Source organism: Rhinolophus hipposideros, assembly GCF_964194185.1.
Source record: "Rhinolophus hipposideros genome assembly, chromosome: 11".
In the NCBI taxonomy this organism is placed as follows: Eukaryota; Metazoa; Chordata; class Mammalia; order Chiroptera; family Rhinolophidae; genus Rhinolophus; species Rhinolophus hipposideros.
In genome coordinates this window covers 7,323,874-7,337,041 of record NC_138057.1, presented here as the reverse complement: position 1 = coordinate 7,337,041, position 13,168 = coordinate 7,323,874, and the positions used below count along the sequence as shown (strand labels likewise).

Sequence of the window (13,168 nt, the reverse complement as noted above, 5' to 3'; positions counted from 1 at the left end):
AAGATCGATGCACCCTGAAGAAACGATTCAGACACCACGAGGGGGCTGTGTTCCTGGGCGTCCGTCTTGCAGGAACCGCAGTGGCTCCAACATGCTTTCTCATTAGCTCTGGTAACCCAGGGGAGGCAGAGCAAAGAGATTTTCTTCCTGTTACAGATGGAGAGAACTAGTGCAGAGAGAGATAGTGAACAGTCAGATCTGAAGCTGGTGGCCCGGAAACTGGGCAGGAGAGTGTTCACTTTCTCCATGAAGCTGACTTGGGAGGCGCGAGCTCTGTGTGTGGAGAGCCCTGAAGTGGCTGAGTTTACGTGCCTTCCACACCAGAGACACCTTCTGTTTGTTTAATTCATTTGGAACTTTCTGTTTTCTTTTTTCTCTTTCAAACTGGAGACTGTGTAAGGGGATCATAACTGAGTCAGTGGCCTTCTCCCTGCATCCGTTTCTTGTTTTAGGGCCTGGTCGGTCCCCACCAGCCCACACGTGTGTGTCCAGGGTCGGTCCTGGTTATGGCCCTTCTGTTCTGGGCTCCCCTCCCTTCACATCGGGGTCGTCCCAGGGGACGGGTAGTGTTACAGTCACCATTGGTGCTTTCACCTGTGAGTTAGGTGGCTCAAACTGAACCCAACTGATTTGGAAATTTACGGTATTTGATAAGGAAAAAAACGTGCTATAATTTAATTTTCTCTGGTCCTTCTTCACGACCAGTAACTGGTCCTTTTTCAGTGGCAAAATATAGTTCCTTGCTTCCAAGGCCTTTAGTAAATGTTCTTTTCTCTGTATAGAAAAATTCCAGTTTCATTGACTTTTCTGATTTTGTTTGATTCTGCAGCCTTTCTTTAGTCCTTGTGGTTCTTCTCTGAACCTTTTCTGTGTCCTTTTACATGTGAATGTCAGGCTGAGCAGCAGTTCCATAAGCACAGGATGTCTCTGCCAGTGAGGGGGAGAGAAGACAGACACTCCCATGAAACATCGTACTGTATAACCTTCAGCCTCCAGTTTATAGTTTAAAACAATCTTCCCCAGTCAAACAGCTGCGGAGTCCGTTGATGTACAAGAGCATTTATCAAGATCATGTGTATAGAGATTCGGAGCTTCCATTATGGTTAAAGGGGACTCCAGAGGGTGTTATTTGGTTTAATTTATTGTGGCATTGGCAGGATGTGACCTCTGTATGCCTTAAGGTTCAAGGAGGTAATTAAAGTACAGAGCTGGAAGTTCCTGACTGGCGTGGGCCTCGCTCCTCAGGTATCCTGGGCCTGCTGTGCCAGCAAACCAAGCAGGCTGGGATAAGCCTGAGACGTGCCTGAGTGATTAGAAGGGTAACCTGAAGAACGGGCTTCCTAATTGCATAATCTGATTAATTTATCATAGCCCAGTATCTTGGTGCAGTGACAGGACCGTGCAGAAGTATCAGCGAGATCTCGGAGACTCAGATAGCACAGGACTGCTGTGCTTTCCCTTAGAAGAAACTCGATGCCTGTTACACTAGCGTTGGATTCTGAGAGTAATTAAAGTGTGATGGTCTACGTAACTTGTATTTTACATGGAACACTGTTAATTATGTTTCTTTCTCTTGGGACTGTCCAGAATTAGCCAGGGAAATTCTATAGTTACCAAGATGTTGCAAAAACAAAAGATAAAAGTGTGGTACAGGTTATACAAAGTGAAATGATCTCCCCAAATGTTCTTTGGCCTCTCAGGGACTCAGAGGCCTGGTATTTTCCATAAGACTGTGAATAATAAGGCACTAATCTAATAGCACCTGAATTCTAAATGCATATACATACACGAAGTTTACTTTTGAGACTCACCCTTAAGCCTCTTTGGCTGGACCGCCCCCAAGTACATAGTTACCTGCCACATTTGGTGTCTCTTAAATAAATCACAGTATTAACCTCAGTTTGTCCTTTATTGTGCAGACTGGTACTTGTCAAAATCACATGGTCTTACGTTTCCCGTGATGGAACAGGCACTGGAAGGCCGTAATCCATAGCTTGGACCTGACCTTAAAAACTGATGTCACCAAAAGCAGTGGAAGCCACTTGCCATTATGTAGCTTTCTGGACTGTTTGGTTTCCTGAGGCTGGCCCAGAATCAGAAGGATGTTATGTTTTCCAATTACAATTCTACTTGTGGAGCCCAGAAAGCTATTGTTTGTGTTTCACATTTGCATGAAAAGTGCTGGCTGGGTGGCACAGCAGCCCTGTACTTGGCTGCCGTGTCGCAAGCCAAAGCTGAGAGGTACCCTGGTTCCCATGCCCTCCCCACATGCCGCCTGCCCCTCGGGCTGGATCCAGAGGGGCGGCTCCATCACCTTCACAGACCTGCCCACGGAGAGCAGGTGGCAGAGGAGGGTGGAGAGGGGCAAGGGAGGCAGGGTTGGTTTTTGTTTATTCATATTTTAAATCAAAAAAATATGCCTCGTATTCTCTCCTTCATGAAAGTCTTCGTGGCTCTATTAAAATGAGTTCCTTATCTTGTCAAGTATGTCGCAATAAAACTGGGTGGGGGGGATTAGTTCGTGCTCTAACAAGAGACTAAAAATAAGAAAATACACAGGTAACTCCATGCACCTTGTCATGCCCGATATGATAGGAAGTGTTCTGTCTTCCTTCTCCAGAGAGCAGTCGTAACCACTTCAGAAAGAAAAAGAAACTTCCTGTACACAAAATTCCAAACACAATTCTCCTTTAATAAAAGATTATACTGAAGAATTACCTCCACATCCTGGGTGATGTCAGGTTTTTGTGCTTGAGTAACTTTGTACTAATGTTCTAGGGTTTTCTTTACCTACTTTATCATTAGCAATCTTTTAAGAATTTCTTTTTTGAGTTCTCTAATGCTGAAGTAGATAATTTAGCAGGGGTACGATAAGGAAGTGAGTGGTGGCTTATGCTTGTGGCTGAAAAAGAACCTGCATCTCGGACAGCAGTTGCACTTTCCAGTGCTGACCTCAGGGAGGCACCAGATCACCCAGCATTGTCCCTGTAAAGAGAAAGGCCCAGACTGGAGGTTTTGTTTTCACTGTTGGGGATGCAGGACTTTGAAACCAGTCAGAGATGAAAGGAGAGAGAGAAAACCTTAAAATAAATAATAAAAACAGGGCAGTGGTCGACCTGGGAGGCTGATCTGAGAAGCAGGGGCCTGAGGAGCTAGCTGTCTCCCTGCTCAGACTGCACAAGCCGATGGGATGGAGGCCACTGGGCCGGGCTAGCAAGAGGAACTTTATTTAGATTTAGGGGATTTTGTTCGGCACCCAGAGCTGGTATCCCTGTGTCTTGGTGCTCTAAGAGAGTGCGGGTAAATTAAAACACAAAAGTACATTTGGTACTTGTTAAGTTTTTTTTTTTTTTAAGCCTAGAAATGACAGATTTATCACTAATTAAACAATAATTGAATTATGGAGTACTGAAAAAAGTTGCTTGTAGTATAAACAACATCTGGTAAAGATTAAAAAGAATATTTTTCCATCTCAAATTTGTTGAAAGAAACTTGAATGTTTTGGAACAAAATAGATCCTAAAATGTAAAAGGGATATTTATAGTCTTACATTTAGTATTTTGAAAATAGAAAAGAAGAAATTGGCAAATAAAAAATACATATTTATAAAGGTATCTTATTTTACATGATTGATGTGAAGGTTTTATTTAAGTAGATTTTTTTTAAAAGCCTAATTGTTTTTGAACTCAATAAAGGGGTTTACTATTGAAATGAATCTTATGAAGAATCCTGTTTTTAAAAGAAAGTTATTATATTAACACAAGGGCTCCTGCCTGTCAAGGGTTTGAACGGGTCCCCTCACTACACAGTGGGACAGGATTGCTGGCTGCAGGGAAAGCTTCTCATCAGCCATTTCTTCTTTTAAAAAAAAGGAGGTGGGGGAGACCATTCCTGAGTAAAATATTTAAACTACACTAAAATGACTATGAAAGAGAATCTATTTCAGGCTTACTGAATTTCAGCTTTTTATCGCTTATCTGCAGTTTCCCTCTTTATTTCTTAGGAAAAAAAAATATCTCTAAAGGGTGATAAATGAAAAGGCTTGAGAATTTTTTGTTGTTTTCTCATTGCTTTTTAATTTTTTATGAGGCATTCATTTTTGTCTGTGGATTATCTCAAATCGTAGTATAATTTTCCTCTCTGGCTTGTATTCTCTCTCTGTGCCCCCCATCCTCATTCTCTCTCTCTCTCTCTCTCTCTGTCTCTTTGTCTCTCTCTGTCTCTCTCTCTCTGTCTGTCTCTCTCTCTCTCTCTGTCTCTCTCTCTCTCTCTTTCTCTCTCTCTCTCTCTCTCTCTCTCACACACACACACACACACACACACATACACACACACACACAATCAAAATTATAGAAAGGTAAGATTTCTTCAGAATTTTGTTCTTCCATGTTCCCAGGCCTCTTTAAAGCGGCATGCGGCCTGTAATAATCATTGATGAATCAGGATGAGAAGTAGCCATTGAGGGCAGAGAGTGAGCATTGATGTTATTTGTACAATTCCTGGTACATGGTGACAAACTGGCCCCTCCCTCACCTCTCCCCACAACACAGGCCCAGAGAACATGGCCACTGCACATTTCTTCTGTGTTGACTTTGTTTTTTCTTGTTTTGTCGAGGGATTGCAATGGGCTATCCTCCTAGGCAGAGAGGAGATAAGCAGTGCAGTTTTGTGTAGCTGTGGGAGAGGGGCAGAGGGAGCACCCCAGCAGAGCAGTCTGGTCCGTAAGAGAGTCCGGAGCTCTCCATCATCGTCCATTCACTCTCCGACATTTACTGAAAGGACTGGGGCAGTGTGAGGAGGGGGAAGAGGCCAAAACTCATGTCATTGATGGCCTCCTGGTGACGTGGTATCCCGAGACTTGAAATAACCTGTACAGGAAATCGTTAGTCCAGATGGAGAAGAGCAGAGCTTGAGAAGGAACAGATTTTGGTAGGACGGAGAAAAACATACAAACAGATGGAACCTAAGAAAGGTCTTCTTTTCTTTCCACATTTTTATGGGAAAGATAATAGCGTGGCTTGTAGGCTTCAGAGCCAGGGTCTGGAGCTCTGGGCTGTAGAGTGGCTTGTGTTGTGTTACCATAGGGTACCATCAGACAGGACACAGAGGGCTAAAAGTTTGCCTCTTCCCTCACAAGGATGCGATAAAGATTTGGGGGGGGGGGTGGGATTTATGGCTTGCAAAGAAGCATAAATTAAGACTTTAATTCTATTTGGAGGATTCTCTTCATAAGAAAAGCAGCTTAAGTTTGCTTTTGTGATTTGATGTCACTGGGACACATGGCTGGCCTGTGAGCATACTGGGCTTCTGGAGGGGACTCAATGACCCTGAAATTATGTGCTCGGCAAGTGTAAAGAGTCTCATTTTAAAAACTAGTGAAGGCCGTGGATGAGAAAGTGCTGTTCACAGCCCTGGGGCGGCAAGGGAGAATGGTTTTAAAATAAAAATTTCTGCCATTGCTGTTTCAGTAGGACTCCCCTGCCTCCTGGCATCTTGCCTGTTTTAAAAGCTAAAACAAGGTGTGGAAACAGGTTGAGAGCAACCAAGGGTCTGAAATATTTGGACAGGAAGAAATTGAAAAGGCAAGTACAGTGGTGTGGAGAGAGCAGGCCAATTCCACACAGTCTGGGGACATTTAAGACATTGAACTGTTTTGCTGCAAAACACTGCATAAAAGAAAAGTATTTCTGTGTTCTAAAAGTCTTTTAACAAATGGAGTAGAACTTTCTTGCTTCTCTTGATTTTCATGGTTGCCCTGTTCTACTCATTGGGTCATCATCCTTTTCTTTGCCATTTGGAAATCCTTGTAATTAGTACTGAATGATTTTCCACTAGCATCCAACTTATAGAGTGGCTCTGGAGTAGCTTAGACCATTCAGAACCCAACGAATGGTCCTATTTTTACCCTTTTCAGTTTTGGGGTTCTGTCAGTGCATTTTTAGGCTCTGTCAGCCTGTGGGCATGTGGTAGTGTTGTTTGGTCTTAAACACTCTTATTCAGGAAGCATGTTGTCTGTATATGAAACTTTGAAAAACTGTTCTGGCAAATTTGACGAATCACATGTCTTCAAGACAGGCCGTTTGCTTTTCACTTCTTGTTTGATTTTTCCATTATGAATACATAGAAACTTTTATGATATTTTCTGGGCATGTATCCAGTGACCTGTTAATGACTGTTATTATTTACAGTGAAGCTAAGAAGCAGGGAGATTAACTGACTTGCCTGAGATCAAAACCAAGAAATAACTTGCCTCTCTTCTGTTGAACCGTGATTCTGGCAAATTACTTTCTTGAGTACACAATGAATTTATCTATGAGCATTTTTAGTTGGTTTCTTTTAGATAAAAAAGCACATCAGTGGTGGATTGGGGAGTATGGATTACTCTGCTTAAAGAGTAGAGATTTGTAATTTATAAATCACAAATCTCTTTAAATAATTAAAAAGAAATCATCCCATCATGTTACTGTTGCCTGGGGCCTCCTGTGACAGCATGTAGTGACGGTGTGTGAACAGTAGATGGCACACGTTCAATGTTACAACTCAGAACACCAGCCCAGAACCAGTAGTGGAAAAGAAAGTCTGTGGTGAGTGCCACCATTCTTTCCTCAGAGTGGTCCAGAAAACTTGAGAGACAAAGCATATCGTTTTTTCTGTTTTTCTTGTTGAAGAGGACTATGGAAAAAGGTTCCCCAAAGGTAGTTATGTCAAGCGTAATGTGACTTGAAGAAATTCCCCATAGGGCCTACTCCACTACCACTTAGATGCTGTTGTAAAATAATCTGATTTAGAATACAAGTGACATTTTCATCTGGCTTAATCTCATGCTTTGAGCTCTGGCCAAAAAGATAAGGAACCTAGGTCAGGCCCACAGAAATCCCACCCAGACCATAGTAAGTTGGCTTCTGCAGATTTAAACCATCAAAACCGGTCACAAAAAAATATTCATGGAATATTTATCGCTTTCATCATTCAAGATGAAGGTATCTTAATTTTTTTTTTATTAACCCTCTTTTTATCCTAAATAATTTACACTGCTAAATTCATAGTGCACTGAAATGTGATATTATTTAGTCCATCATGGTAGTGGTCACTGCTTTCCTCAGTAACAATGCTGAATCATATGTACTCATTAGCAAATGGGCAGGAATGAAAAGATGGCAGGCCCAGGCCGACCTCCAGGCACTTCTAAACCCTGTGAAGAGGTCGGACGTTCCTTAACACGAGCAGCACTAGTGACCTCCGTGTATGTCGTCACTGCAGTGTGCTGGCAGAAATATGCTTACATTTTCCAGGTACTTCCTGACTCTTTTTTCTGGATCACATGGGCTTGTAGAAAATGTGGTATATACAAGTATATAAAGACGAAATGAAGCTTGCCCTCAATCCCCTTGCCCCAGGAGAACCACTGTTTGCCTTTGTACGCAGGGCTTTTTCCATTTTTTTCTAACCCAAAGGAGTAGGCCCATTTTCAGCAGTTCTGCACAACTCCTTTGCCTGATAATAGCAAGTTGTAATTGAAGAAGTAGTTCTGATATTTTACTTTCTCCCGGTCTTTTCCTTTACAGCCTGAAGCAGCCTGCCACCCTGCCATATTCAGAATGGTTGATGAAATGTTCAGGTAACTTTGTGCTGTTTTTGCTAACAATCGATTTTAAAACACTCAATTTCCAAATGTGAATTTAAAATGCTGTGGTAGCTTCTGGCTGTATCATGGGGAAATTCGTTTCTGATTTCATCTTACCCTTCTCAGCTTTTTGATAAAACCCAAGTGTCAGTGTATATGTAGAAGTCCATGCCTAAGAATTACGATAAACCTTTTTAAATCTTTTAAAATTCTAATAATAATGGTCGAAGAGTAGAATTGAACTAGATTTTAAATTGTTAAATATTCACGTAAGATTTTTGTCAGCTCAAAATAAAGGGCAGCAGTGTACTTCCTTCACCACGTGAGGGCTGAGCAATCTTTTTAAAGGATTTTAAAGCTAAGGAATACCAAGAAAAATAAATAAATAATGCCATCCTAACAGCTTTTCTGAAAGGCAAAATCAATGATGAGAGTTATCTTACAACACTTTAATTTTTATTTTGCAAATTCTAGTACTTCTTTGCATTCTGGCATTGCATTACAGATGGCAAGAGATGAGGAAACCACTGGACACCGGATGGGGTACAGCTGACAGTTAGGGGGAGACTGAACCTCTTTCGGGAAGTTTGTCACTTGGCAAGGCCTTCCAGCCTCTTTCGGGGGCGTTGGTGCAGCCAGGGTGTCTGCCCTTTCCATTCCGTCCCCTGTTCCCCTTGCTCTGGGCAGTACAGCAGACACTAGCGAAAGGAATTTTTACAACAGCAAATAACCCAGCATTTGGGTTGGTCTTAAAACATACTAACTTTAAGCTAAATAAGCATAGAAACAAGAAGTCATACTGCTGTTTGTAGTTTAAAGCTAGCAGAGTTTGACCTGGTTTTGTTTGTTTGTTTGTTTGTTTGTTTAAACATAAAGAAAATTTAGTTATATGAAAATGCACGGAAAACAAACCAGTTACATGCAGATTTTTACACCACTTTGGTGGGTGGATTTCACTAAGCCATTTTACCCCCATGGGGAGCTCTTTCTCCACTTGAAAAAGCACAAGGTCTGTCGATATTGCATGTCTGGGCATACAGTGTGCAAATATTTGTACAAAGCATCTGGGCCTATGTGGAAAAGATATGCAATGCTTAATAATTTAAAAACCAAGGAAGGGAGTGCTGCACATTGCAGTTTAAAAGTATTTAGAAAAGGAGTGACAAATTTCTCCTGTTTTCTCACACAAGGAATGAAATCTCAGGAGTAGTGATACTGCTGAATCTTACGGCACACAAAAAATGTTTCCACTCCCCGCTTTTACAATTCAGGTTCGTGTGTTTGCCCGATTAATCATTAAATGTCTGTGATCTGACATTGCATTGTTCAGGTATGCAGTCCTGGAAACCGATGGAGCCCCAGAAGTACTAGCCGCCATTCAAGTGTTTACATGGTGCTTTGTAGAAGCTCTGGAAAAAGAAGACACACAGGTTCGTTATATTGCATATATTATTCATTCCCCCAAAGAGAACAGGCTGCTAAGAGCATTTGGCTAATCACCAGAAAGAAGCACTTTATTTTCAGCGACTTTGATAGACTGTTTTGCTCATGAAGAAAGCTTCCCAATGAATACCCCAGCAAAGGTAAAACCATTTTAATTGAAAGTAAATCGCGATAGTTCCTGTCTGGCCCATGCCCTAGGACCCCAAAGTATTTACCTACTATTGTGTCAGAGAACTTGGTTATGCCAGCCCTGGAGGGTGGGTTTTCCAGGCTGTGTATGTATGCTGTCTGCCAAGTGGGACTCTGCCCTGACCAGGCCAAGCGGTAGGAATTCTGGAGTCTTTATCACATGTGCTAAGAAGGAAATGCCACTTAATATAAAGCAATAGTGGACATTCTTAATTATTAGAGTTTCCATTCCTATGAGAGACCCAAGTGTGAATTGGATCCCTCATAAGAGAGAAAGGAGGCAGTGAGAAAGATAAGGAAAGACTTGAGTAAGCAGAGGAGGAGCTAGGAATAGCAGTGCCCAAGAGGTGGGAGTTGCATACAGTCTTAGGAAGAAGCCATGCTGGAGGGTCTGCAGGAAGTCTTTTGCTACAGCCCCACCTGCAGAGGCCAGGCAGCCCTGGGCAAGGACCGCTGATCAGAGTGAAACGTGAGCCTTTTCTACCAGAGAGCTTCCACCTGCGGGCATTTTAACTGGCCTACACGGCCCTGTGGTGCTTTGCCTGTTCAAGTGCCTGGGTCCACCTGCAGCTTCCCATGAGGTATGTCATGCTCCCTTGTGATGCTTTCAGCAGTTTGATGTAGGAGAGCAGTGCTGTGATGTTTGGCTCTGCTAAAATCCCATCTACCCCTATGCCAAAGAACTGTTCAGGTTTATCGTTGCTTTTTAAGGCAATGATAAATATTTATGATGTATGTTTTCCCATCTTCTCTTTCCCTAGGGAAGTTAGCTAGACTGTAACAAACAGCATTATCAACGGTACCCAGCCTGGAATTCGGGGGGGTCTGGCTGGCCCTCACACTTATTTTGAGGCTTAACTATAAATATCTTTTATCCTCCCTTGTACATTCTTTGTATTCCCAGTTAGAAACTGACCTCTAGAAAACCTCCCCGTTTAACTCCTGGAACATACCTAGGTGGGGGTAGAGGACACTGGTGAAAGTTTTCTTACCAGCTTTGCCCCTGAGTGTTGACCTCGGGCACTGTGGATTTGGACTGGATTTGCAGTTGTTTTTAACCTATTTATTTTTTAATCTTTATTTTTTGTTGAGAAATAATTGACATTCTGTTAGTTTTAGGTATACAACATCATGATTCAGTATTTATATGTATTGTAAGTTGATCTCCATAATAGTCTAGTTAACGTCACCATACATAGTTACAAAATATTTTTCTTGTGATGAGAACTTTTAAGTTCTATCCTAGCAATTTTTAATTATGCAATACAGTGTTATTAACTGTAGTCACCACACTGTATGACTTACTTGTTTTATAGCTGGAAGTTTGTACCTTTGATTCCCTTCACCCATTTTGCCCACCCCTTATCCATCTCTAGCAACCACCAAGCTAGTCTCTTTCTATGAGCTTGGTTTCTTTCCTCCGCCTTTTTTTTTTTTTAGATTTCATATATATGAGATCATGCGATATGGGTCTTTGTCTGACTTATATCACTTAGCATAATGCCCTTGAGTTTCATCCATGTTGTTGCAAATGGCAAGGTTTCATTTTTCATGGCTGAATAATATTCCATTGCCTGTATATACATCACGTTTCACTTCTGCAATTACAAGAGATAATTTGTAGATGTTATCAGAATGGTTACCATCAGCGTCCAGACACTGCTTATTATGGCGAACTACTGCTTGAGCATAGATAACATTTCTTAAAATGTGTATACATTTTTTTGGTATCCCCGCCCCCCCGGGCTCTCTATTCTGTTATGTTGATCTACGGGTCTGTTTTTATGCCAATTCCGTACTGTTTTGATTACTATAGCTTTGTAATAAAGTTTGAAATCGGGGTGTGATGATTCCAGCTTTGTTCTTCTTTCTCAAGATTGCTTTGGCTATTTTTCTATTCTACTGTTTCTATTCTACTGTTTTTCTATTTCTGTCTCTCTTAATTTAGAACAGTACCCTGAGCAAGCTACCCGTGTTTGGTGGTGCAGTGGCACTCACAGGTCGTGGTAGAGGAAGGGCAGGGAACCAAAAGAAATAACTCATCACTCTCACCTTGGGCTCAGAATAAGAAGACAGTAGTACCCTTTACCTTTGCAATGCCTTCATATACATATATTAGGTCCTTTCTTTTCCTAGGGCTGTTCCTGGTTGTCTGCCCATTTAATTGATGGCCATTCTCATCATTGGTCCCCTGCCGCCTTGCTATTTTTAAATTCATCATAATTCTTGATGCATAGCATCCTGTGTCCTCTTGTTCCGTGCATTGCTCTCTTTTCTTTCTGTGCCCTATTCATTCATTCATGTATTTTTTTCTTACTAAAATGAATATCTGTGGACCCGACATCCAAACAAGACCCGAATTAATAGTAACAACTTACTTGTATCCGTGCACTCCTCCTCTGTCCTATCTCCCTGCCCTCTCCCCGCAGGTCACCACTGTCTTGAATTTACTTTTATCATTCCTTTACTTTCTCTGGAAATAGTCTGATCATGAATATATGATTTCCTAAACCATGTTTACTTGTGCTTGTTTTTGCAGTTTATAAAACAAACAAGAGTGAAGAGCAGACTGTATATAATCTTTTGAGCCTTGGCTTTTTCTACTCAGCGTGTTACCTTATGCTGTATGTGGCTGTGGTAGTAGAACGTTGTCTGTGTACTCCATTGGGAAAGTATGCCACAGTGTAGCCATTTCCTGGTGGCAGGCATTCGGGTTGTTTCCAGGTTTGGTTGCTCTGAACATTCTTGGATATATGGTTAGGAGTGGACGTGCTGGTTATTCGGTATGCAAAGGTTCAGCTCCTGTAGATACTGCCAAATTGTTTTCATATGTGGTTGTGCCAATTTATACTCACCGAGCAGTTTATGAGAAATCCCATTAATCCACATTCTTTCGCATTGTCAGAAATGTTTATCTTCACTGCTTCTCACTCTCTTTTTATCCTTCCCTCTCACCCTTGTCTTATTTGGAGAGCACAGTGAGGCTCCATCAATGTGCCCAGTCAGACTAGTAGGCAAACACTTAAGGTTGTCACGACAAGCCAGTTTTTCTGAGCTTGCATAATAGTTCAGTACAAACAGATCAGTTCAGGTTCTGGGTCTAGTAATGGCAGAGTAATATTGTACTAGACTAAATCTCCCACAGAAAAAAAGTTATAAACTCTGGGGAAAATATTTTTTTTAACTATTTAAACTGGAGAGTAACCAAAAAAGCTGGTAGAAACTGGAGGGGATTCAGCCCTTGAAAAAAAACCTCATTGGGTATTCTCTCACTTTCCCGAGGGCTTGCATGTGAGGGATGGGAGGAGAGTTGAGTGGGGTCAAGGGGTGGCCAGAACTCAAGGCACAGTCTGATTGACATGAGGTGTCAAAAGACAGAGCTGGGCTGCCATAGGGACAAAAAATTAGATGGGGGAGAAAAGAAACTAATATCAAGAGATAGACCTGAATCCAAACATACCTACAAGTACATTAAGTACAAAAGTTAAGTGAAAATTAATATAGTAAGAAAGTCAAATAGTTCAAACTATAAAAGCAAAGACCCAACTATATGTTGCTTTCAAGAGACCAGATCTAATTATAAAGGCACTGATTAAAGTAAAAGGAAAGCGACATATATGAGGTGTGATCAAAAGATACGTTGAGTATTTAAATAGAAAAGCATTACAGTAAAAAACACATTACCATTAATCCCCCTCAAAATACTTCCCCTCGTTTCGAGCACACTTATCCCATTGTTCCTGCCACTTTCTGAAGCAGTTCTGGAAGTCCTCTTTCGTGAGTGTCTTTACTTCATCCTCCAACATGACGATGCTCCGTGTCACACAATGCTTCTGGTATGGCAATTTCTGTCAAATAAAACCATCACGGTGTGTCCTTGTCCACCTTATTCACCAGATCTGGCACCATGCT

General features: G+C 41.6%; 1 protein-coding gene across 2 annotated transcripts in view; it reads left to right on the top strand.

The window, feature by feature from the left end:
- The window catches only part of FANCC (FA complementation group C), a 256,980-nt gene that overhangs the window by 223,320 nt on the left and 20,492 nt on the right, over window positions 1–13,168 (top strand). For both annotated transcript variants that reach the window (XM_081066807.1, XM_081066808.1), the window contains 2 exons: window positions 7,566–7,618; window positions 8,955–9,054. In XM_081066807.1, coding sequence (XP_080922933.1) covers window positions 7,566–7,618; window positions 8,955–9,054 — 153 coding nt within the window. The remainder of the gene's footprint in view (window positions 1–7,565; window positions 7,619–8,954; window positions 9,055–13,168) is intronic.